A 27,617-nucleotide genomic window follows, 5' to 3' on the forward strand; every position below is an offset into this window, starting at 1 on the left:
TTTACCTCACCAGCTTCCAGGCCAAGAGAGGCAGAAGGAAGGGTGAGGGCCGGTGGGTGCTGTTCCCAGAGGGAGCATCCCAGCTCCGTCCATGCGGTGGACGAGGCGTTGGCCTTCCTGCCTTTGAATTCACTGCCCGCCACAGAGGATAAGAGAAATGTCTTGCTGCGGGGGAGGAGAACAGAGCTCCTTCTCTCCAGCGTGGAAAGTGAGCGGAGAGAGAAGCGCGGACTCCCTCCTCCTCGTTGGGGAGCAAGAAATCCCGGCCCCTTCGAGGTCCTTCCAGCCAGGCTAAGAATCAGGTTGACCTGAGACAGATTTGACAGGACAAAATCCGATTTAACAGCGTACGGACGGACAGACATGGGAATTCCAAAGACGGGCAACATGATATATATATACATATACATATGTGTATGTGTGTGTGTGTGTGTGTGTGTATATATATATATATACACATATATATATACACACATATATATACGTATATACACACATATATATATACATATATGTATATATATATGTGTGTATATACGTATATATACACACACATATGTATATGTATATATATATCAATACATATGTATATGTATATATATATATAGTCATCTGGAACTAAGGAGAAGGGGGCAAAGGTCGGGGCCTTCAGAGGAAGGAATGCAATTTACAGGAAGATGGAAAAAAAGTAAATGTTTGGTAAACAAATGTTTGCTGGGCCCCTCGGAAACAATAGGACGAGAGGACTTTGCTCGGAGTGGCCTTGCTTAGGTCCCTCCCTGTCTGCCTTACGTGGCTCATATCATAATGTGGTTATCTGCGGTGATAGCCCTCTTTCTGGAGCAGGTCCTCTCTCAATACTCTTTAGGCATTTGGCGGGGGGAGGTTGAAGAGCTTTTCCTGAATCTGCTGGGTTTTGATTGCTTTGTAACTCAAAATAGACCTTCTGCCAAAGGGACCCATCTTGGGGTGACCTCCGTGGGCCCCCTACATCCTGAGAGCCAACAGTGTCCCTCACCCACTGTGACTCTCACCCTTGACCGGCTCCTTTCTGTCCTTCACGCCGGTTAGATGGCGTTCCCCTCTGTAGACCCTGCGGCCGAGGGCCTGGTCTGGGTTCACCTGCGCTGCTCTGCTGGTCTAACTGGCCTCCCCGCCCCCGTTTCACACCTTCTGTTCTGTTTTCTTCACTGAGGCTGGGATGGTCTGCGGTGTCCCTACATCCTTCCGTGGTGGCCACCACCTACAGAGCACGGAAGATTCTCCAGGATCCGCCTGCCCTCACACCGCAGCTCACCCCCCGGGTCTGTGTGCCTGTGCACAGGCCCTGCCGTCTTGGCCCAGGTCAGCTCCTTTCAGTGGCCTGAGGCCTCTGTTTGCACTTTTCTACCTTCCTGGATGCTGTCTCCCTTTCTCTACATCCAGAACGCTGGTTCTCCTTAAAGATTCAGTTTCACGCACGCTTCCTCTGGTAGAGAGCCTCTCTCCACCCTGGAATTGAGCACTTTTTCTCTGCCCCCTCTGTCCACCATACTGAATATTTATCAGCCACGCAGCAGCCGTATTGTACTTGTTTGTTTACACTGGTCTTTCAACCACACGGGGAACTCCTTGGGGGCAGAAGTCATGTTTTATTCATTTTTTAAATTCTTAGCTTGTAAAACAGAACTCGGCACACGGTCTTAGGTCCTCAATAAAAGCGGGGGGGGGGGGTTGTAGGAATGAATGTGAATGCTTTTAAACTGTAAATTGATACGCAAGTGTAAGTTTTTGTAACTTATTGTGGCGTCAGTGGCATCCCAATGTAATACATGGCATTTGGAGGGCAGGTTTGGGGATAAACAGATGACTACTTTCTAGAAAAGGTGGAGGGGTTGGAGAAAAGAAAAAAAAAAAATGCTTCCTTCAAAATAAAGACCCAAAAGTCTCACATACGAGTGACATCAAAGGACTTGGAATTTGAAAGTTCTAAAAACAGAAAAACCAACCAAAAAGCCAACTATAAACCCACTAGGTCAAACTTTGAAATGTCAGCAAGAGGACTTCGGAATGGAACCTTTTTGTTGTGTTTCTACAATGGACTCTCCGCGAGAGAGGAGGCGGAAGGGAATAGAAAGGATGTAGAGTGTGGAGAGACTATAGTTCTAAGTCCGCGTCTCTTTCCCTCTTGTGGTTTATCTTTATTATGGTAAACAGGTTCTCATTTTAAAACATTTTTAAATGTTATTTTAGAGGAAGAAGGGAAGTGGGGCAGGGACATTAATTTAATTCTATACGCGTCTTAGAGAAATAAGGCGAACTACCAAGGACGCTGCACTTGAGTTTAAATCGGAATTTGAACTCTGTCCATTTCTGCACCATCTCTGCTGGGGGACTGCCTAGACCAGGGCTCCTCTGCCTGTGCCGAGGGACAGGGATGTATATGTGTGTGCGTGCGTGCGTGTTTTCTTCCAGTCAGTCACATGCTGATTCTTTTGTAAAATACAGTAAGAAGTAAATCGCTAGAAAAACAAAACGGAAGAAATCAGACATGCAAAATATAAGCCCGAATTTATCGTTAGATTCAACAGATCTCGTTCTCTCAAAATGTTGGAAGTTTCCACCTGCTTACTCTCAACTTCTGCACCTATCTTGTAGTTCGGGCACCACTTTGCGAACGGTCTCCTTTGCCATTTATGGCACTGAAAATAGAGGGGCGCCTGGGTGGCTCAGTCGGTGAAGTGTCCGACTTCGGCTCCGGTCACGATCTCACGGTTTGTGGGTTCGAGCCCCGCGTCGGGCTGTGTGCTGACGGCTCAGAGCCTGGAGCCTGCTTCGGATTCTCCGTCTCCTTCTCTCTCTGCCCCTCCGCCAGTTGTGCTCTGTCTCTCTCTGTCTCACAAAAATAAATAAATGTAAAATAGCACCGAGTTAGTCTTTACTTGGGTGTTTTCAGTCCCGGACGTTACAGGGGATGAAAAAGTTACCGCAAGGAGGACACCCGTGTACAAATCTCAAGGAGATCCTGAGGCCATAAACTGATTAGAAAATAAATACCTGAGGCTAAATTTAAAATGGCGTAATAGAACATCTTTCCAACTAGTGGCAAGCCCTTTTTTTGTGTGTATCTCCCCACCTTGTCCCTCTCCCAAGTGGAGTGAATTCTTTGATCTTTTTGGAGAATAATTGTTTTCAATGCAAAAGTTTTAAATTGATCCTTCATTGTTAACTGTAGGGTAGCCGTAAGTGCTGACATCAAGCCAATAAAATTAATAAGCAGTGTGACAGGCTCTAATAAATTTCATTGGTGTCTTTGCTCTGTCATTTGAGCACTGAACCAACTGTTATTATCACCGAGCTTCGAACCTCTCATTTTGGCTTGAGATGATTACAGCTGCTAATGCAGTGCATGCTACGGTCGTTTCCAGTAACTGGTTTAGGGTTAAAGTATCATATTTAAAAGGCTTAATTATGATCAGTGGGGGGAACGAGCTGTGGCCCTGACTTTGATCCGTTTTCTAGAGTGACCTACAAAAATTGGGACTCCTAACGATCTGTTTTCTCAACAATTTCAGAAAACGAGCAGCTTTGACATTCTAGTTTCCCTACCACGAACTGGGGGGTTTAGAAACTCTTTGATTTGGAGAGGGGCCATCCTCTGTTGGAAGCCAGCCATGCTTCTTTGTTTCTAACCCCCGCTGAAATTCTTCAAGCCCCTTAACTCCATCTCTCCCTCACATGAAGAATTTAGTATCAGGTTTCTGCAAATGAGCAAGCTCTTCACCTGAAGTGAGAAAAAGGATTGTTTTCTCCTTTAAAGCCCATGGCAGCCAGCGAGGTGATTTTGGCACACACATATGTCACTTCTGCCCTAGCCTTTATCCTGCTATTTGTGTGGATCATGCCTATCCTTATCTTTCTGTTTAATTTCATGCCCATCTATAACCTTATGTTTTACCTTCTTAATTCCGCACATGATCTGTCCTTTTAAAATGATGGGGCACCTGGGTGGCTCTGTCGGTTGAGCGTCTGACTTTGGCTCAGGTCATGATCTCGCAGTCCGTGAGTTCAAGCCCCACATGGGGCTCTGTGCTGCCAGCTCAGAGCCTGGAGCATGCTTTGGATTCTGTGTCTCCCTCTCTCTCTGCCCCTCCCCTGCTCATACTCTGTCTCTGTCTCTCTCAAAAATAAATAAAGGTGAATAGAATAGAATAGAATAGAATAGAATAGAATAGAATAGAATAGAACAGAATAGAATAGAATGTTATCAGGAGTGCCTGGGTGGCTCAGTTGGTTAAACCTCCAACTCTTGATCTCAGCTCAGGTCTTGATCTCAGGGTCATGAGTTCAAGCCCCACATTGGGCTCCACGCTGGGTGTGAAGCCTATTAGAAAAAAAAGATAAGTAAATAAAATGTTGATCAACGTTTTAAACAACTATCAAATATAAGCATTCAGTGCAAGTAAATATCAGCCCATCTTTTTGTACCATTTGTAATTTTATGTAAGCATCATTGAATACATTTAGTTTTTTGCACAAGTGTAGGTTAGGTTTACATGTTGTTCAAAAGGTACTTATCCAGCTATCTTTAGCATTTCTTATTTGGGCATTAGCTCTATATCCTATGCAGATACTTAAGCTCCTTATAATTGTTCCATTCATGAAAGGAAGGAGGCTATGTCTTGCTGTCGTGGGTTTTGGGTGCCAGAGACACTTAAACCCTGTGAATTTAAATTTCTTCTTGAGGTGGCCACTGTCTTCAGAAGAAAAGATGTTACCACAAAGCTTAAAAGAGAAAAAATGTTTAGAAACATTGGTTCAGCCCTTTGCACTACTGGTGGGAATGCAAACTGGTGTAGCCACTCTGGAAAACAGTGTGGAGATTCCTCAAAAAATTAAAAATAGAATCACCCTCCGACCCTGCAATTGCATTGCTAGATATTTATTCAAAGGACACAGGAGTGCTGTTTCAAGGGGGCACATGCACCCCGATGTTTATAACAGCACTATTGACAATAGCCAAAGTATGGAAAAGAGCCCAAATGTTCATTAACTAACGAATGGATAAAGAGGATGTGGGGGGTGTGTGTGTGTGTGTGTGTGTGTGTGTGTGTGTACGCACACATAGATATAGATATAATGGAATATTTCTTGGCGATCAAAAAGAATGAAATCTTGCCATTTGCAACAATGGAGATGGAACTAGAGTATATCATGCTAAGCGAAGTAAGTCAATCAGAGAAAGACAGATGTCATGTGATTTCACTTACATGTGGAATTTAAGATACAGAACAGATGAACATAGGGGAAGGGAAGCAAAAATAATATAAGAACAGAGGGAGACAAACCATAAGAGACTTTTAAATACAGAGAGCAAACAGGGTTGCCGGAGGGGTGTCGGTGGGGGATGGGCTAAATGGGCGATGGGCATTAAAGAGGACACTTATTGGGATCAGCACTGGGTGTTGTGTGTAAGTGATGGGACACTAGGGACACTAAAGTCTATCCCTGTAATCATTATTACACTAGATGTTGGCTAACTTGGATTGAAGTTAAAAAAATAAATGAGTAAACAATGGTTCACGCATGCCAGCGATTTTGAAGAACCAGAATGGTAAGTTAGGATGCATTCTGGGAAATGGGCTCCTGAGAAAGTTTATGGTGAGGCCCTGCCTGGTTTTCCTTTGAGGAACGTGAAGAGCATGAGAGAATGAATGGGCCTGATGAAAAGGGAGAAGGAAGAATTATCTGATGGTTCTTAAATTTCGTTTCTCCTTTGGCTGGTCGCACCTAAATGCTATTGTGTTTGCGATTGGACGTTGGAATGTGGCCGTGGCCTGGGATTCTCGCAGGGTCCCTTTCTCCACATGCTGCATAACACCGTGTGACGTTTGGTCGAGGGCCACGGTACATCGTGCAGCCCAGGGCAGGGGATTGTATTTATTTTCTATTTTACGTTATTTCAGCTGTTTTCACTTTTTTCTTTATTGTTTTCTGGCCTCCTACAGAGTCCTTTTTTCAAGCATTGCTGGGGAAGGGGGAACACTCAGTTATGAACTCTCACACCCGGGGCAGAAAACAGCTTTCTCTCAGCAGCTCCAAGCTTCTAAGCCACACACACTTAACCCACTGTGGATCTGAACCCACATTAGCTCTGCTTGGGAGCTGGTACTGTGTCAAAAGATGTAAAATCATTTCAAAGCTTTCCATGGCTCATTAACATAGCCTACTAGATAGCATAAGTGAGTTATGTGCTTATTAAAATAAAAAGAGAGTTTTGGGTTTTTTGGAAATTGGTATTTGAGGAAGCATTTGGTTCTGCACTTTAACAACCGATAGCTTCCCGATTTAAAGGTTATGTTTAAACAACTCTTTTCCCCCCAGTTTATGGAGATATAATTCACACAGAACACTGCATTAGTTTAAGGTGTAAAACATAATGATTTGATACACATATATTCTGTGAAATGATCACCGCATTGAGTTCAGTGAACAGCCATCACCACACAGAGTTACAAATTTTTTATCTTGTGATGAGAAATGTTAAGATCTGCATTTCTGGCTTTCTACTATATGAATTTGAGTATCTTTTTATCATATAAATCAGTCAAGGAAACAGAAGACGGTGTTGTTATGCCAAAACTCTGACATTCTGAGAAACGAAGATCATTATATTATCCATCTAGGGAGGCTCTAATACGTTTGGGGGGTATATAGACTAATGTGTGGCATACTCCTTCTTCTTGTCCAAACTCCCTGTTCTATAAATAGGTAAGTACTGTCATCATTAATAAACGAGACACAGTACAATTAATGAGCACATTAGCATAATAATTACTTGAAACTGATATGAAAGATTTGTCCTGCATAACTAAAGATGGCTTGGAGAAGGACAGGAATGTTTAAGACATCCTTGTCATTGATTTCCCAGGATTACCTTGACTGCATCAGGGACCAAACAAAACTTCCGCTGGGGACAGAAGAAAGATCAGCCCTCTTTGGAAACATACAGGATATCTACCACTTCAATAGGTAAGTTCATACTCAAATGATTGTTCTCACACGAGAATGTGATGACTTTCTCTCACGTGAATGCAGTCTAAGAAAACTTTACCTGTAATCCTTGATTCGACGTCATACGGTTTTGTGTGCCATCATATGATGAAGCCTTCTAGCTAGAAGCATCCTTGTTCTAGATGAGTCTCCCATTTATTTAATATTCCATCCCACTCCACCCTCCTGACTCGGAGAAGAGACCTGTTTGCCCTGACGGAGGAGTGACATCTTTCTTCTACAACACAACAGAAACGGGGCATCCAGAAGCGTGTGCATGCTTAGTCTGCAGCACCCCACCTCCCCTGGATTTTCTAGAAGTTGTCTTCTGCCTAGGGCGTGGGGAGGACATCGTAAACACACAACTGCTTTAGGTCACAACATATGGGAATGCAAATTACTTAATAATTTACATTTAAATGATTAGTTCAAACACGTATTGAGGACCAACTACATAAAAGACACTGGGCTTAGAAAATTTGCTGAAGGGGCTGGGACAGGCAAATTGGTTAGTGTTGTATGTTGTGAAACTTCTGCCAGGAAGTAGGCAGGTTAAGGGCACAGACTCTGGTTTCCAACATGTCTGGGTTTGCATCCCAGCTGAGCCATGTAGGTATCTTTGTGTGAGTCTTTCGATGGAGTAGAATAACTAACTCCCTCCCTCCAAGGCTGTACCCGTGTCTTCCTTTCTCCATGAAGCTTGCCGGACACACACACACACACACACACACACACACACACCCACCCACCCCCCTCAACTGCTCTTTTTCTCCTGGCATGTATCGAATTCCGACATACCCTGTAACTAACTTTGGGTTGACATCTGTTGTTTCTTTCCTCGCCACGCCCACTCCCCCAAGGACAGGGATCTGTTTCCTTACTGCCCTTGTACCTCAACAGTGCCTGGTGTACAGGCGCCATGCAAACGTTTGTGGAACGAATGAACGGAAACAGTAAGTATAGGTGTCCCGTAAGGTTGTGGTGAAGCTTCAGTGCATTCATATACCAAAAGTGCCCAGCTCAATGCCAGCACGGAGGAAGCACCAAAAACATCAACCGGGGATGATGTCGAATTTGTTAAAATCCCATTACGAAATTCGACAGCTCCCTGCCATCGTGTGACTCCACCATAACGCAAACTATGAATCTTACCCCACTTTGCTTAATGAAATTGGTATATGTGACACCTTGGAGGCGGGACCCACATCTCCTTTGCTCCCTCCGAATCCCTAACACCCAGCCCGAGCACGGCCTCTCTGGGAGACATGCGTCTTGAAATGCATCAACAGCTCCTTTAATTTTGAAAGCCCAGGATGTAAAAACTGCAGGTGTTGAAGCCTCTTCCTAATTGGACCCAGGAGACTTTGAAAACCAGTCTGCGTGTTCCAAGATAGGGGTTCTCAACTTGAACTACACACTGGAATCAACTGGGAAGGTTTAAAAAAAAAAATATATGACAGATCCCACCCCAGAAATTCTAATGAATTAGTTTGGGGTGGGGCCAGGGCATCAGAAATTTTGGAAAGATTCTCCGATGTTTGAAGCGTGCAGCCGTGGCTGGGGAAAACCTTCGACATAAAATAAATAACGATAATAAGAAAATAGAGAGGGACGCCTGGGTGGCTCAGTCAGTTAAGCGTCGGACTTAAAGCCCCACGTCGGGCTCTGTGCTGACAGCTCAGAGCCTGGAGCCAGCTTTGGATTCTGTGTGTTTCTGTCACTCTCTGTGTCTCTCTCTCTGCCTCTCTCTCTCAGAAATAAACAAGCATTAAAAAAATATTTAAGAAAAGAGAGAAAGGTCATCAGAAACTTGAATTAGGGAATTTAGAGTGTGCGTGTTCATTAGCAATGCATCGGTGTTCAGGCAGGCTCCCATTTAATCGTCATTCGCCACAATGGTAAATTTTAGCTGGTAAATGGTAAATGACGGTAAAGTGATGGTCAATCCTGTGAGCCCCTGAGTGGCCTCTCCTTCCAGAACCTAGCAGTAGCTCCGTAACCTGGGGCGAGGGTGGAAGCATATATGCTGGGAGGCGCCTGGCCTGTGCCTTCTGGTGGTTTGGCTGTGAGCTGATGGTAATGACTGTTTTTCTAGTGCCTACTTCATGCCAGAGGCCATAGAGTTTTATGAGCACTATCACTTTCTATGCCTCATCTGGGCTCCTCTGACCCCAAACCCCAGGCATTTAGCCATATTCCCTCTTGCCAGAACGGAGCCCTGCGTTTCCAGCCGTGGTCCGAGACATTGCAGAGTAGTCCAGAAAGGGTTTTTACTCCCCAGAGTTTAAAGCTTCCAACGTCCCCTAATTTAAAGAAAGGTAAGAAAGAAGCGTAGCCCCCCCCCCACCCCCCACCCAGGCAACAAGAACGGCCCTTGACAGTGGAGCCTATTCTGCACGAGTTGGAAGACTGAGAAGGCCTTTTTATATTCCCGAATCAGTTGTCTGTTCTTTTCTCTTTGGTGTTTTCTGAGCAAGGAAGCCAGACATGTCTAAAATAAACTTGAGGCAGAGTGAATGAGTAGCCCGATGATGATGATACGTGACGCGTCAGTGTAGGGACGCAGCGTGCACACAACGAGCACAACGTATTCATGCCTCTCCCTTTCGTAGGTCACACTTAGACATCCCCTGCACATGCCTTATCTCATTTAATCCTTGTAACAGCTCTCCGGGGTTAGGATGCATATTGTACGCACATCTTACAGACGAATCAGTCATGCAGTGTAGAAAAAGTCCTTTGCTCAACGACATGGAACTAGGCATCCAGTTTAGCCTATTTGCCAAATTTCTGGTTTTGTCAAATTTCTGTTGGCTTTCTTATTATTTTATTTCACTATTATTTTCAAGAATATCTTCTTGTTTAACTTTTTCAGGTGCGTTGTCTATACTGTTGGGTCCCTATTCATTTTTATTTCCTTCCCCTTAAATCTGAAGTCTACATTTAGAGCTCAAACGTCTTTGCTGTTACATTAGGCTAAATAAATAGTATTGATGTGACTTTTTATATTAATGCCTCTTATGACTCCTTTATTAGATGTCCTACATCAGTTGATTTCAAAGCTACGACTATCTGGCAAATCTATGGTTGGGGCTTAAAATAATTTTGAAGGTTCTATTATTAGTTCAGGTCCAGATTTTTCAACATAATATAATATTATTGTGACCAACTAAGCAAGATTTAAATCTCTAAAATTAAAGAGGGGAAAAAGAAAATGGTGTTATGCTGGCCTGAAAAACTCTGCTGACTAGATATTGTTTTCAATATATATTTCCAAAAGACAGAAAAGCATAGAGTAGCATGATAAGCACCCATGAATCCCACCCTCACTCTATCAAAGTTTTGTAAATTTTATTTATTTTTTTAAAGAGAGAGAGATCATGCTAGTGGGGGAGACAAATAGAGAGAGAAAATCTTTTTTTTTTTTTTTTTTTTAATTTTTTTTTTAACGTTTTTTTTTTTTTATTTTTGAGACAGAGAGAGACAGAGCATGAACGGGGGAGGAGCAGAGAGAGAGGGAGACACAGAATCTGAAACAGGCTCCAGGCTCTGAGCTGTCAGCACAGAGCCCGACGCGGGGCTCGAACTCACAGACCGAGAGATCATGACCTGAGCTGAAGTCGGAAGCTTAACCGACCAAGCCACCCAGGTGCCCCGAGAGAGAAAATCTTAAGCCATCTCCGTGCTCAGCACAGAACCTGATGCAGGATTTGATTCCACAACTATGGGATCATGACCTGACCCAAATCAAGAGTTAGATGTTTGGGGTACCTGGGTGGCTCAGTAGGTTAAGTGTCCCACTCTTGGTTTGGGCTCAGGTCATGATCTCACGGTTCATGAGCTCGAGCACCACATCAGGCTCTGTGCTGACAGCAAGGAGCCTGTTGGGACTCTCTCTCTCTCTCTCTCTCTCTCTGTCTCTCGCTCGCTCACTCTGCTTCTCCCTCTCTGCCCCTCCCCTGCTCTCTCTCTCTTTTGCAAAATAAATAAATAAACTTAAAGCAATTAAAAAAAAAAAAAAAAGAGTTGGACGCTCAACCGACTGAGCCACCCGGGTGGCCTAAAGCTTTTTCTTGTGTCATATTTGCTTTAGAAATGTTTTAAAACAGCAAGACATTGTAAATAATGTTCAAGTCCCTTATATACCCTTCCCAACTGCATTTCACTCTGTAGAGAATGACACAGAGATGTTGCTCGTAAGCGAGTTCTCCGGCAACAGGAGAAGAGAGGGGGAATCTGGGATTTACACTGTTTGCCAATTTCTGTGGTGTAAACGTCCCCTCACCGCAGATTTTAAGCCGCTAACGTGACATCACTGAACACGGAAGTAGGGAGAGGCGTGCAGAATTGGCTCAGGCAAGCCAGCGTAATCTGGCTCAGTATAACACCAGCACTGTCACTATCCAAGACTTGGTGTTTCATTCCCAAGTAGGATTTTGTGGCCATGACTATATACGTAAGTATTTAATTTAAAGTATGTAACATGCGGGGCACCCGGGTGGCTCAGTCGGTTAAGCGTCCGACTTTGACTCAGGTCATGATCTCATGGTCTGTGAGTTCAAGCCCCGCGTCGGGGTCTGCGCTGACAGCTCAGAGCCTAGAGCCTGCTTCAGATTTTGTGTCTCCGCTGTCTCTCCCCCTTCCCTATTCACACCCTGTCTGTCTCTCTCTCTCTCAAAAAAAATAAACATTAAAAAAAAATTTTTTTTTAACATGTAACATGCTTTCGCTTATTTCAAACATGGCATAAACTGTGTCAACCTTTCACAAAATTTTTTTCACTCAACATTGTTTTTGAGCTTTCTACCTCTACTTTGTTTATTTTAACTGTGATGTACTATCCCATTGGGGGATACATTACTTTGCATTTTGTCCATTATAAATAAGACTGAGCATCTTTTGGAGCACCTGGGTGGCCCCGTTGGTTAAGCGTCCAACTCCTGGTTTCGGCTCAGGTCATGATCTCACGACTCGTGACATAGAGCCCCGCTGACAGCACAGAGCCTGCTTGGGATTCTCTCTCTTCCTCTCTCTCTGCCCCTCCCCCACTTATGCGCGCGCACACACACACACACACACACACACACTCTCTCTCTCCCTCCCTCCCTCCCTCCCTCCCTCCCTCCCTCCCTCCCTCAAAATAAATAAACATAAAAAAAAAAGATCGAGCATCTTTTCTTGTTTGTTGGCCACTTCTATTTTTCGTGTGTGAATTTCTGCCTCCTATCCACTGCCCATTTTTCTGTCAGGACGTTTCCTTTTCTTCTTGTCGTGTAGGAGTGCTTGATGAATTTTGGCTAGTGATCTTTGTGGGTTATGTGAGTTGCACACCACCTCCTACTATAAGACTTGTCTTTTAGCTTTAATTACAGTTTGTTTGAAAAGAGGTCATAAGTTTGACCATTTTAAATAAATGTACATGTTATAATACGTGGATTTCGTGTTGTGTTTAAAAAAGTATTTTGTACCCTCAGTTCATAACTATGCACTATTATTTTCTAAAAGTCTTACATTTTTGCTTGCTTTGTCTTTAATCTTACTGCAGTTGTTGGAGATATGGTATATGGTAGGAAGAACAAATTCTTATTTTCCTCTGTGTAGCCAATGGCCCAATCACCACTGATTGAAAAGTACGTCCTTTCTCTGCTTATTTCTACCTCCATGTTCCTCTCATGTGACTTTTACATGTGTGTGTGTGTCTGTTTCTGAGCTGTGTATTCTGTTTCATTACTCTATTTGTCCGTCTCTCCCCCATACCACACTGTCTTCATTATTAAGCCCACGTTACCCTTCAACAATGGCTTAGCTTTTCTTGACTCTGCATTGTCAAGTGATTTTTTTTTTTTATTATTTTGTCAAGTTCCATGACGAACTCTGTTGGGATTTTTATTGAAACTACATTTAATATAGATCAACTTTGACAGATTGATATCTTTACAGTATTGGGTCATCCCATCCATAAACCTATTTCTCTTCAATCAAGCCTTTGTTTAAATGTTTTATAATTTCTCCATCACCTTCACGCACACAACTTTTAAAAGCCTAATGCCTTTCAATGTTGTTTTGACTAGAATATGTCTTCTATTTTTAAATTGACTCATTGTCGTCTGGGAATGTTATTGATTGTTATGTTGTGATAGTATCCAACTAACTTTCTAAGCTTTTCTGTAGCTCTAATAGTGGTTTATAAATCCTTTTGGATTTTCTGTACAGACACTAGCTGAAAATGAGGAAATCTTTTTGTCTTCCTGTATTCTTCTACCCATTATGTTTTTTCTTGTGTATTGTTTGGGATAGGTCCTCTCAGCAATGTTGATATGATGTTGGCATCCTTATTGTCTTTCTGACATTAGCAGGGATGCTTTAACTCTCTTTGTTCTGGGATTTAGATAAACACTTTTTCCTATATTGCTAGGATATTGTGAGTGCATACTAAATTTCATTGAATACTTAATCTGCCTTTAAGAAAATTAGGATATGATTTTCTCCCTCTGTTCATAATGTGGTAAATTGTATTAATACACATTCTATTTGAATCATACACTTATTACTGGAATAAACCCTACCTGGTCATGATGTTTTATATATTTATGCACTGATACGTTTGATTTGTTTGTATGTTTTTAAGAAATTTTTTATACGTGTTTATAAATGACCAATATCTATAACTTCTTTCTCATACTATCTTTTTTTAAATGTTTATTTCTTTATTTTGAGAGAGAGAGAGAGCACACACAGGACAGTTGGGGGGGGGGGGGGCGGGATGCAGAGAGAGAGAGAGAGAGAGAGAGAGAGAGAGAATCCCAAGCAGGCTCCATGACCAGCATAGAGTGTAACATGGGCTCAATCTCACAACCATGAGAAAATGACATGAGCCAAAATCAAGAGTCGGACACTCAACAGACTGAGCCACCCAGGCGCCCCCCTCATACTGTCTTTGTTCAATTTTGGTATATGACTAGATTTAAATTGTTATTTCACAAAATCTGCCAACATAAAACATTTGGGGATGAAGTTGATACTTCATTTTTGTTTTCCTTTTTACAGCGAAATCTCTCTTTCCTCTCGTAATCCCTGTGGTAGCCTAGAAATGTAAGTCTCTAGTTTGGTGTCTGGAAGAAATCCCCGAATGGTCAGGAAACTAGGTCAGTGAGAAGAAACTTCTTTCACCCTCTTAACATGCCCCTAAAATCCCAAAACTTTTTTTTTTTTACTTCCTATTAAAGAAGAACATATCGACTGTTTTATACACTCATCCTTCTCTTGGAATAGGGAAGAGTTACCTAAACTATAATTTGAATCTTTGAGGAAAGACAGATCATTCTTTTCTATTGAATTTCTATTTCAAACTTATTAGCAAGTTAAAATCATCTAAGCTCCGTTCCCTCCTCAGAAGATGAGAGTCAAATCTTGCTTTTCCCTTAAACTCTTTCTCTTTATTCTGTATACAAGTCACTGCTTGTAAAATACTCAGCTAAGTCTAGTCTTAAGTCTAAAAAAAAAATGATCTGAGCCATCCTTTTTTTCGCCCTTGAAATGTAATTTAGAAAGTGAACCAGGGGATACAGAGAACAGTAAGGCAGCAAAAGTTGGGAGAAGTTTTCTTTTAGTCCATTTTTTCACCACCAGAATCTCTTTAACTTCTGCACAGTGGTAGAAATATTTTTACCTGCAGGCTTTTTTTCAAGTGGACTTTCCAAGGCCAGTGCTGAGTGAAATTAATGGAACATTTGGTGCCGTTAACCTCGTTCCATTTTCTGTTCCCATGTGTACATGTGCCTGGATGCTTGCAACAAGTTAAAATGCCAGCTGACTTAGGTGGGTGGGAAAAGGAAGTGGTGCTAAGAGTCCTCTGCAGACCAGAAGGGGAGAGGCTTCATTCCTGAATCTCATTTGGTGTAAGGCAGTAGAATCTTCAAGGTCAAAATACAGTTCCTGCCTTCACGTTCACATCACTGGTCAGAGCAAATTTTACATGTAATGTGTTCTGTGAAAGTGAACAGTGTTTCCTCTAATTGTACCCCCCAAAAAAGGGACTTGAGCTCAAGTAAGAAATGTGAATCTTCTTTTTCCGAGCCCTACTCAAAAAAGAAAAAATATCTGAAACAGTTACTCAGGGAAAATGGGAAATACCCAAAACCTGAAGGTGGGATGACTCTAATTTTAGCTGTGAGCCTAAAACACAATCTATGAGTCACTCCTTCCTGTCAATGGGTATGTAGGGCTGTTCATTAGATTCACAGATGCAATGAGAAACCCGGTCCCCGCCCTTAAGCCGTAACTCTAGAAGGACAGGCCTGGTCCTGGTCTTTATGGAGTATCTTCAGTGGCTGATACACCACATTCCATGGCCACGTCTGTGCTCCCGTAGTACAGGGCGTATTGTTTTATAGTTAGTCTACTTCCTGTATCTCCCACACTCCTGTTGTTCACCAAAGTCCAGCCACAGTGGCTTCCTTTCTGTAACCTCACACAAGAGCACATCAAGCTCATTCTGGACTCACAGTTGATTTCTTAAGTGGCTTTCTTCTCTTCCAGCCTTCCCCCCACTCAAACATCACCTCCAACAAGAGTTTTCCATGACTGCTCCAACGCTCTTCCCCCACCACCCAGCCTCAATTGCTCTCCCCACATTGCCCTTTCTGCTTCGTATCACATAGTATAATGTCATATTATGTTGTTTTGTTTTCAGTAAAACCAATACTGTACTATTTTTCACATAAACGTTTCTTATTAAGTGATAATACATTATGATATGTGAGTTTCTACTGTAATTTCGTTTAGATTTTTCTGGTTTTTGTTTTTTGTGTGTGTGTGTGTGTGTTTTTTTTTTTTTTTTTTTTTTTGAGAGGGAGAGAGAGAGAGAGCAAGGCAAGGGCAGAGAGAGAGGGGGAAAGAGAGAATCCCAAGCAGGCTCCACACTGTCAGCACAGAGCCCAACACAGGGCTCTATCTGACAAACCATAAGATCATGACCTGAATTGAAATCACGAGTTGGACACTTACCTAACTGAGCCACCCAGATACCCCCAAGTTTTTCTGTTTTTAGAAAAATGGTGTTTTCAAATTTTATTTTTTATTACATAAGAATGCTTAACGTGTTATCTTCTTGACCGAATTTTAAAGTGTGCAATACGTTATTGTTAACTTAGGCACTATGTTGCACAGCAGATGTCTAGAATTCATTCATCTTGTTTAACTGGGACTTTTTGCCCATTGATTAGCAACGCCTCCATTTGCTCCCCCTTCCCCCTGCAAACCCCTGGGATCTATCATTCTACTATTCGAGTCTCTGAAGTTGACTACTTTAGATTCCTCAAGTAAGTGGAGTCATACTGTCTGTGTCCTTTGTGACTGGCTTGTCTCACTTAGCATGTCTTCAAGGCTTATCCATGTTATCACATATTACAGAATTTCCTCCCTTTGTAAAGGATAAATAATATTTCATTGTATGTACATACCATGTTTTCTTTATCCACTGATGTATTAAGTTGTTTCCACATCTTGGCCATTGTGAATCGTACTGCAATGACCATGGGCGTGTTAATATCTCTTCATGTTCCTGATTTCGTTTCTTTTGGATAAATACCCAGAAATCCAATACCTGGCTCACATGTCAGTTCCACGTTTAATTTTTTGAAGAACTGCTTTCCATGGGGGCTGCACCATTTTCTGTTCCCACCAACAGTGTACAAGGTTTGCGTTCTTCACATCCTTGCCCACATTTGTCTTTCGTTTGCTATCGCGCTCTTTATTTATTCAGTTATTAACATTTAGCACCTCTGGTCAGGGCATAAGCACCATAGGACGGGACTTTTGCCCACGTTCTTTGTCCCGTACCTCCATACCTGGAACAATGCCTGCCGTGGAGGCTTTCAATAATTATTGTCGAATGGAGAACAAACCAGATGGTGGGCCACATACATTAGGATGATGGCCCTTATGACAAGAGCACGAAAGCAATCCCGTTACTTTTTCCTCACTGTTCCCATTTTTTGTGTTTGTCCTATTATAGAAAATGATTGCAAAAGAAAGCTAGCCTGGTGACTCCAGCTAGGGCTCCCAGGTAGACAAGGTCTCCCATTGAAGAAACCTCAGCTTTTTAGAGTTGGTCAGGAAATAAATCACTCAATACATGTGTTTAAAATTGAGTGGAGGCCTGGGATTCAACAGCCCTGTTACTCACCCCAGTTGTGGCCATTAATTATTAGCTGTGTGAACTAAGGTAAGCTACTTCCCTTGCATGAGCCATGATTTCCTAACCTTAAAATTAGGGGTTGGGACTAGAAGGCGTCTCAGCTCCATCCCAGCTCCCTCCCACCCTGTGGTTTGAGCAACAAATGCCAGCCACTCATTTACAGGTGAGTTGTACCTGGAGCTTGGGTGGGTCCCCTGAGACACTTCCACCAGCCAGTCCACTACGAGATGAAGTTAAACCTCAGAGGAGCTTGATTAGCATAACATTTAGAACACAGGGAGTTAAGCAATCCCTATCAAAATCACACCAGCATTCTTCACAGAGCTAGAACAAACAATCCTAAAATTTGTATGGAACCAGAAAAGACCCCGAATAGCCAAGGCAATCTCGAAAAAAGAAAACCGAAGCTGGAGGCATCACAATCCCAGACTTCAAGACCGTATTACAGTCATCGAGACAGTATTGTCATGGCACAAAAACAGATACATAGACCAGTGGAGTAGACAAGAGAATCCAGAATTGGACCCACAAATGTATGGCCAACTAATATTTGACAAAGTAGGAAAGAATATCCAATGGATTAAAGACAGTCTCTTCAGCAAGTGGTGCTGGGAAAACTGGACAGCGACATGCAGAAAAATGGACCTGGACCACTTTCTTACACCAGACACAAAAAGAAACTCAAAATGGATGAAAGACCTCAATGTAGGACAGGAAGCCATCAAAATCCTCTAGGAGAAGGTGGGCAAAAACCTCTTTGATCTTGCCCGCAGCAACTTCTTACTCAACACGTCTCCGGAGGCACGGTGAAAAAGTAAAACAAACGTGAAAACAAAAGTGGTTTCTAACTTGCCAATGGTGGCATAAAGCTGCCGGCCGGGCCCCACTGGGCCTGGGGTGGCGGGGGAGTCTGTGCTGGGTCCATACAGTTCTCAGCTGAGGCTCCGTCCTGCCCTTAGGGCTTGGTGCTGCTCGCCCCGGCTGCCAGGAGCCTCTTGGAATGCCCTTGACACCTGACTTGTGGGGGTTTTTACTATTGGGATCTCATCGAAATAAAAAACTTCTGCACAGCGAAGGAAACAATCAGCAAAACTAAAAGGCAACCAACGGAATGCAAATGGCCTATCAGATAAATGGTTAGTATCCAAAATCTATAAAGAACATATCAAACACGACACCCCAAAAATGAATAATCCAGTGAAGAAATGGGCAAAAGACATGAATAGACACTTCTCCAAAGAGGACATCTAGATGGCTAACAGACGCATGAAAAAATGCTCCACATCACTCATCATCAGGGAAATACAAATCCAAACCACAATGAGATACCACCTCACACCTGTCAGAATGGCGGACATTAACAACTCAGGCAACAACAGATGTTGGCAAGGATGCGGAGAAAGGGGATCTCTTTCGCACTGCTGGTGGGAATGCAAAGTGGTGCAGCCACTCTGGAAAACAGGATGGGGGTTCCTCCAAAAAATTAAAAATAGAACCACCCTCCGACCCAGCAATTGCACTACTAGGTATTTACCTAAGGGATACAGGTGTGCTGTTTCAAAGGGGCATATGCACCTTGGTGTTTATGGCAGCACTATCAACAAGAGCCGAAGTATGGAATGTCCATCAATGGATGAATGGATAAAGAAGATGTGGTATATATATCTACAATGGAGTATTACTCAGCAATCAAAAAGAATGAAATCTTGCCATCTGCAACTACATGGATGGAATCTAGAGGGTATTATGCTAAGCGAAATTAGTCAGAGAAAGACAAATATCGTATGACTTCACTCCTATGAGGAATTTAAGGTACAAAACAGATGAGCATAAGGGAAGGGAAGCAACAATAATATAAAAACAGGGAGGGGGACAAAACAGAAGAGACTCTTAAATATAGAGAACAAATGGGGCTGCTGGAGGGGGTGTGGGGGGGGGGGATGGGCTAAATGAGTAAAGGGCATTAAGGAATCTACTCCTGAGATTGTTGCACTATATGCTAACGAACTTGCATATAAGCTAAACAATAAAGAAATTAATGAATTTTTAAAAAATTCCTTCCCAATATACAGATTCACTGCAATCCTTATTTTTTTCCTCTTTTTAAATTATTTTTTTAATTTAAATGCAAGTTCATTAACCTACAGCATAGCCTTGGCTTCAGGAGTAGAACCACGTGATTCATCTCTCGCATATGACCCCCAGTGCTTCACTGCAATCCTTATTAAAATCCCAATTGCAGTTTTATAGAAAAAAAAATCCTAAAATTATTATGGAACTGTATCAGACTCTGCAAAACCAAAGAAATCTTGAGCAAAAAGAACAAAACTAGAGGCATCCTACTTCCTGATTTCAAAATGTATTACAAAGCCACAGAAATTAAAACAGTACGGTAGTGGTATAAAGATAGATACATCGTCCAATGGAACAGAATAGGCAACCCAGAAATAAATTCATGTAATATACAATCAACTGATCTTCAAATAGGGTGCCATCAACATGCAATGGGGCAGTGAGAGACTCATCAACAAGTGGTGTTGAAAAAACTGGATGTCCACATGAAAAAGAATTAAGTTGGACCCCTGTCTTGCACTACACACCAAAATCAACTCAAAAGAGACTGAGGAGTAAAATAAAATACCTAGAACTGTAAAAAATTTTGAAGAAAATGTACGGGGAAAACTTCTTGACATTGGTCTTGGCAGTGATTTCTTGGATGTGACACCAAAAGCACGCGTAGCAAAACTGAACATAGATGAGTAGGACTACATCAAATGATATTTCATGTCTTGATTCATACTATCTTTCATCTAGTTTCCCAGAGAGCTATTTGTGTGTGTGTATATTTATGAAAATGGATTATTATTCGGTTTTTCTATTTCCTTTTAATATTATGCTTGCTGATTTATTTTAATATTCTCCATGTGTTACTTAAGGTACGGTAGTTGTTATAACAAATAAACCCTGAAACTTCAAAAAAAATTTTAAAAAGAACATAGGGAGTTAAATATTGTCAAGGAGTATTTCTATTAAGCCACGATGGATTCTGCTCAAAATTATTCTCTGAGCAGACAGAGGATTTGTAATGAAATCCCTGGACACAAAACCTATGTCCTGAGCAAGCCATCCTCCGGTAATGGAAATCACTGGCCCAGAAATGTTGCTTCTTTGGCTATTATTTTTCTTCAACATATTCTCTTCATCCAGTGTTTAGGTCCCAATGATTAGATGTCAACTATCTTTAATTCATAGCCATCTACCTGTAAGAGCTATTGATACAAATGTCGGAACTGTATTTTCAAAGTACTGATAATCTTACAAAGGGGATGTTTTTATGGGAATATTAAGAATGGATGTTTGATATTGGGACCATCATGAAATCTTGCATTGGTAAAAGGTCCTTTCAATGTGCAAGATACACCAATGGATTTTATTTTATTTTTTAACGTTTTTATTTATTTTTGAGACAGAGAGATACAGAACATGAGCAGGGGAGGGGCAGAGAGAAAGAGAGACACACAGAATCCGAAGTGAGCTCCAGGCTCTGAGATGTCAGCACAGAGCCCGACACGGGGCTCAAACTCACGAACCGCGAGATCATGACCTGAGCCGAAGTTGGACGCTCAACCGACTGAGCCACCCAGGTGCCCAAAATAGACCAATGGATTTTTTTTTTTTATAAATTTTTTTTTTTAACATTTATTTATTTTTGAGACAGAGAGAGACAGAGCATGAATGCAGGAGGGTCAGAGAGAGAGGGAGACACAGAATCTGAAACAGGCTCCAGGCTCTGAGCGGTCAGCACAGAGCCCGACGCGGGGCTCGAACTCACGGACCGCGAGATCATGACCTGAGCCGAAGTCGGCCGCTTAACCGACTGAGCCACCCAGGCGCCCCTAGACCAATGGATTTTAAAGTAACAGGGTATAGTGCCTTGGTATGGTTTCAGACTCCAACAGATACCTAAGAAACTGCCATGTGTTTTCAGTGCAATATCAAAGAAGCATAACCACACTTCTCTTAATAGGCTATTCAAAGTCTCCTCTGTTTTCTAGTGACGTATCTGGGTGAGGCTAGATTGTTTTCTGCGTACTTCACTCAAAATAACAGATTGTAGCAGACTGAATGCAGAAGTAATCCATCCGTGTTCCGTTGGGGTCGACATTGGAGATTTACAAAAATGTGAAACAACACTAGTCTTCTCACCAAACTTTGTTTTATAAAATTTGTTTTTCACAGAACGTGATCATATTAACATGTATGGGGTTTGTTATATGAATTGATCAGTTTTCTAAAATATTTAGTTTTAATTTCTAATAAATATCCAGGGATATGATCCACATAAAGAATTTTTTAGACTCTGTACATGGGTCTGGATACCACAAAGTTTGAGGACAGCTGCCTTGAGGGACCAGGATCCCATGGAAAGCTCCACTTACATAGTTTATAGTTGCCATTGCCGTGTCTCATTTTCAACCATAAAAGGACAATTTAATATCCCCAGATATTTGGGAAGAGCCTCTAACATGAATGACAGAGCCAAAATGATCAAACGGTGTAAAGAGAGCTCAGCAGAAAGCAAAGAGCAGGAAAGAAAGGCCCAAAATAGTTAATAATAATAATAGTAATATCATCATCCTTGGAGAGGAGAAATTTTGCACTCACAAGAACAGAAACATAAGAACCACCTAAACAGCCTATTTAAAAAAATACCTTGAAATTAAGAATCAAATAGAAGAAATGAAAACGTTCAATAGAGGGGACAGAAAATGAACTTGAAGTCTCCCAGAAAATGAACAATAAACAAGATGATGGAAGATAGAGGAAGAATAAGAAAGATTAGAGTATCACACCAAGAGATCTAAAATGTGAATAATAGGGGCGCCTGGGTGGTGCAGTCGGTTAAGCGTCCGACTTCAGCCAGGTCACGATCTCGCGGTCCGTGAGTTCGAGCCCCGCGTCGGGCTCTGGGCTGATGGCTCGGAGCCTGGAGCCTGTTTCCGATTCTGTGTCTCCCTCTCTCTCTGCCCCTCCCCCGTTCATGCTCTGTCTCTCTCTGTCCCAAAAATAAATAAAAAACGTTGAAAAAAAAGTTTTTTTAATGTGAATAATAGGAGGCACCTGGGTGGCTCAGTCGGTTAAGCGTCCGACTTCTGCTCAGGTCATGATCTCGTGGTTCGTGAGTTCAAGCCCCACATGGGGCTCTGTGCTGACAGCTCAGAGCCTGGAGCTGCTTCGGATTCTTTGTCTCCCTCTCTCTCTACCCTTCTGCCGTTTGAGCATGCAGGCTTGCTCGCTCTCTCTCTCTCTCTCTCTCCAAAATAAATAAACATAAAAAAATTTAATGTGAATAGTAGGAGCTTCAAAGAGAGAAGTGAAAATGGAGGAGAGGAAATATCAAAGACCTAATTTAGGAACAAAAGTTCCTTAGCTTTTTGGTCCCAGGATCTGTACATGCTTCACAATTACTAAGGACCCAAAAAGCTTTTTTTTGTTTATGGCTTATGATGTTTTCTTTACCATGATAGAAATTAAAACTGAAAAATTGTTAAAATTTCAATTTATTCAATAATAACCACCCATTTTTAGAAAAATAATTTTGCTGTTCTTTTTCACTAACATTTGTGTGTGTGTTGGAATTGTTTTCCATTTTCACAAGTTTATTGTCTGACTTGCTAGAAAACAGCTGCATTCTTAGTCTGCTTCTAATTTCCATCTGAGAAAGTCCACTGTAGCCTCATGAAAGAATGAATGTAAAAAAAAAAAATCCAAAATTGTCCAAGAATTGTTATAGAAATAGTGACCTTATCGACCCCCTGAAGAGGTCTCAGGGCCTCAGGACCTGGGGGTCACTTTGAGAAGCAATTGCTCAAGAACATTTCCCCAATAGTCAAGCTGGCTTCGTGCATGAAAAGACTCACCCCAAAGTGGGCCATCACCGAATTTCAGAAGTATGTTAACAAGGCGAAAACTCTTAAGAGCTTCCAGAATAGAAAATCAGGTCACATGAAACCTGGATCATGGATCAGAATGTTATTGGACTTCTCAGCAGCATTGGAATTCAGAAAGCAACAGATAGTTTCCCAAATACTCAGAGAAGATCATTTCCAACCAAGAATTCTGTATCCACTGACATGATCAGCAAAGTGTGAAAGGAGAACATTCTAAAACAGGAAGAGTTTCAGAAAATTTACTGCCTACTGCCCTTACTCAGACAGCTACTGGATGTCATAATCTCAAAAAGAAGGATACATCTGAAATGGTATTTAAGAAGCGAGGCATGTAACACAGGAACCAGGTGATCTGCATCATCGGGACGGGGTTGAAGAGACAACCCCGCAGGCCTGGGAGAGCAGCCCGTCTAGGTGAGAGCAGAGTGGAAGGACCAAGGGCTCCAGCAGGGAGGTCACGAAGAAAGAAGACGACCGACCAGTAGATGATCTGATGTTTGAACGCAGCGAGGCAAAGAATTATGCTTCCGGCAAAGTTTGAGGACAACTGGTGTATATTTGAAAACTAAGGGGGAAAAAAAAAGGACGACTTTAACTCCAGGGGAAACCTGGTGTTACACGAAAGGAAATATAATTATGGTATACTCCAGGGCTCAGCTAAGAATAATATTGACACGGTCATCAAAATGTAAGCTCTGACTTGAATCAAATTTCATGAGAGAGATTGTTGGCAAGATGAAGGGATGAAGGGAAGTTTGGGCAAATTAAGAAGGAAATAATATCTCAAAAAATACTGAAAATGCATTACCGGCATGTTTAGACCCGTGGATACATACAACAGAAACAGAAGAAGTGGAGAATGCTTCTGGAGGATGGCGGTCCAGCATGGGAAATGGAAAACAAGAAACTGCTTGCTTTTATTGTAATTCCTGTAGAACTATTTACATTTTTATTAAATATATATCTCTAATTAAAATATGTAAAATATATTAATACAACTTATACAACGTGTAATTTGGAAATGTGTTAACATATAACCCCGTGATAGCCTTTGACCCAGGAATTCCATTTATATATAGACTTTTATCCAACAGTAGGAGATTAGTTCCATTACTTATGGTATAGCCACACAATGAAATATTATGCAGTTACTTAAAATAATTATATTCCCATTAAAAAATAAGATTTTTCATCTGAGGAAAAATATTTCCTCCCAGTGTAGCTTTCTTTTAGAGCGCTATCTCCATTTATTATTTTATTTTATTTTATTTTATTTTATTTTATTTTATTTTATCTTATTTATCTTATTTTATCTTATTTTATTTTATCTTATCTTAATTTATTTTGTCATATCTTATCTTATCTTATCTTATCTTATTTTATTTTAAATTAGTTCGACTCCCAATGTGGGGTTTGAATTCATGACCCCGAGATCGAGAGTCACATGCTCTACCAACTGAGCCAGCCAGGTGCCCCTCTCTGTTTATAATTTTAAATTTGTTAGTGTGTGTGACCTTTCATAGAATGTCTGACTCTCCCAATAGATTCCAAGCTCCAAGCACTTACAGACCATATGTCATGTGGCTCACTGACGTGTTTGTTCTTAGTGCCTTGCCTAGCATTCGGCACCTAGACAGCTATGTGATGAATGAGTAAGTGTGTGTAAACATGTGTACAGACAATGCCAACCGTGTAGAAGACTTCAGTGTCAGGCTGGGCTTATCTCTAGGTGGGAGAGTTATGGGTTGGACCTGTGTTTAAATCCCTGCTGCACCATGACCTTGGGCAAGTCCCTAATGGAAGCTTTGGATAAAATGACAATGGATCATCAGTTATCCAGTTAAATGTGATTCCTCATAGCAGTTGCCAGCTCTGGGCTGCCCGCTCTCCCACCTTGAGAGTGCACTTTGGCTTTGACCACTAGTAAAAGCTTTCTTAAAAAAAAAAAAAAAAAAAAAAAAGATTCCTTGTAAATGCCCTATAAATGTACAGACTTCTAAGTTATATAAAATGTCCTTGATAGTCAAACTATAATACTTTCTGGCTTTTTTTTTTTTTTTTTTTTTTTAGTGAACTTCTACAAGATTTGGAAAACTGTGAAAACGATCCTGTGGCCATAGCAGAATGTTTTGTGTCCAAGGTAAGCAAGGTTCATTTCTCTTGGCCAACCAAGACAGACACAGATTGCAAATTGTTTTCATTTTAAAGTTAAAATGACTGGTTTGTTCCATACTGGATGAAGTTAGCCACTAATCTCTCTTCACTCTGTTTTTTGTTGTTTTTTTTCCACTAGCAAGGAAAAAAAAAAAAATACTGTTACTGTCCCTAGTAAGTTAGGAAGTACTAACTTAGTAGTTGTCCTTGAACTTACATAGTAACTGAATGATGTTTACTCATCTTTCCTAGGGAAAAAAAAAATTAATCTTGGTGGGGAGGAAAAATGCAGAATAGGGTAACATTTGAAAAATAATACATATGAAATACCACAAGACCAGTTCCAAAAATCTGTTGGAATCTAGGTATTCTATATATAATATACGTGGTGCTAGCCGAGGCTATATAATTATCACTGGGGAATAAAGAGATGGCAGAATTAATCTCTTCTATCTTAAATATGCGCTCTCATTTTCCGACATTTTTCTTAAGCTGCATTGATGGCTGAGAAAAATATAAGAAAAGGCTCTGACCGTTAAAGCTTAAATGGTCAGCTCTGTACCAGGATTCTGAAACATACAAGACAATCCTTTACACTCTTTTCTCACTTGCTACCTACCTACTATATATAGAATCCTATCTTAAGTTTGTCTTAAACATTCAACAGCTTTCATTTGGAAAAGGTCTAGTGGAAATGATTTTCAGCAAACCTTCATGTGATTTCTGCAGTTGTGGTTTCAAATGTGCAAAGGTTTAGGCAAGGTTCATGATGGTACTTTGGGATCAACCAAGAATTAGCACCTCATTTAACACTCCAGAGAGCACTGTGAACTTTGAGATGTCTGACCCTGGCTCAGGACGTGTTTCACAGGGTCATTTCTTACGACCACAGATCCATCCAGTGGTACTGAATCCAATCACAACACCCTGGGTGTCCTTGAAGCATGATGCCTTAAAGGCAGTTGATGGGCTTGCGTATAAAATACTCCCGATGGTGGGAGGCTGCGTGGATGTCAGCGTGTTAACATGTACGATGTGCACGCATGCTTACACAATTCTTCTCACACGTTGCCTGTGTCACAATTGATTCTCCAGAAGGGTAGGAATTTAAAAAAGAGCAGGCAAGTGGAAGAGGGAGAAAGGGGGTAAAAAGACGTGCTGAGTATATATCAGAGTAGATATGTGAGAATAGCCACAGCGCATAAACAACATGGAAACCATCGGAAACGCTGGGGCTTTTACCGGTAACTGTAATCACAAGCTGATTAAAGACGGTCCAGCATACGCTTAGCTCCGGCTTAATTATTCACATAAAAGTTTGTTTATGCGCCACGTTGCCAACTCCCAGATCTTATTTTTCATTGTAATGTTGCCAAGTTTAATTAGAAGACTAACTTGGGCACTCCGCACTTTCACATGTAAGCAGTGAGCATTCGGTTCTGGCACAGCCTGCCTTTCACTCAGCACCCTGAAATTTAGAAGATGTTACGATTTCTGAAACACAACCAGCTGCTCCACTCTGGGGAGGAATGGAAAATTGCTTTAATTGAGAGGCCATTAATGAAAGAGGTAAAGCTGGCAATTGACTTCTGCTTTTATCTGAATCACTGGGGCTTACACGAGACTCATCTTTGACCTTGCTTTTGTGGTATGTGGAGATTACAGAAATCCTTCCTGACAAAAGGGGAATACGGTACTTCTTACCTGCTGCTTAGAAAAGAAGGACAAGGGACTGCAGGGGCCATTCCTTGGGGGGACAAGAGTAAAAGCTCCCCGGTGGGCAGCCCAAGCGGTCTCCCAGCTGAGCATCTGTCTGTTGTTAGGACTCCGGAAACACCTGGAGCAGTTTTCCTTGGTTTCCTGCCTTCACCTCACCCTCATTTCTGTCCCTTATCTCGACTGTCAGCGGGGCTGACCCCAGACAGCAGTTAAGAGGGAGACAAGGTTTATCTTCAGAGACCCCGCGTCCCCTGAGCCCCTCCTCCCGCCTCCCTTGGTGCCCTTCTCCCTTCAGTGCCCAGGCACGCACACCCACGTGCACACACACCCCCTATCCGCTTACTGAAATTATCCTCAGGAAAGTACTGACATTGGATATTCCTACCATTGGAGTGAATTCAAGTTCATGTTACCTCACCCATATGCTACTTACATATTAAGCCTTTCTCATAGTGTCCAGTGAAAACTCCTCAGGAATCAAAGTCTGTGTGTGTGTGTGTGTGTGTGTGTGTGCGCGCGCGCGTGCGCGTGTGTGTGAGAGAGAGAGAGAGAGCGCGTGCTCA

General features: G+C 41.8%; 1 protein-coding gene across 4 annotated transcripts in view; it reads left to right on the plus strand.

The window, feature by feature from the left end:
• PLEKHG1 (pleckstrin homology and RhoGEF domain containing G1) overlaps positions 1–27,617 on the plus strand; it is a 229,913-nt gene that overhangs the window by 155,671 nt on the left and 46,625 nt on the right. For all 4 annotated transcript variants that reach the window (XM_078447461.2, XM_078447462.2, XM_078447460.2 and 1 more), the window contains 2 exons: positions 6,911–7,011; positions 25,252–25,321. In XM_078447461.2, coding sequence (XP_078303587.2) covers positions 6,911–7,011; positions 25,252–25,321 — 171 coding nt within the window. The remainder of the gene's footprint in view (positions 1–6,910; positions 7,012–25,251; positions 25,322–27,617) is intronic.

Source organism: Panthera onca, chromosome B2, assembly GCF_046562875.1.
Source record: "Panthera onca isolate mPanOnc1 chromosome B2, mPanOnc1 haplotype 2, whole genome shotgun sequence".
NCBI classification, from domain to species: domain Eukaryota; kingdom Metazoa; phylum Chordata; class Mammalia; order Carnivora; family Felidae; genus Panthera; species Panthera onca.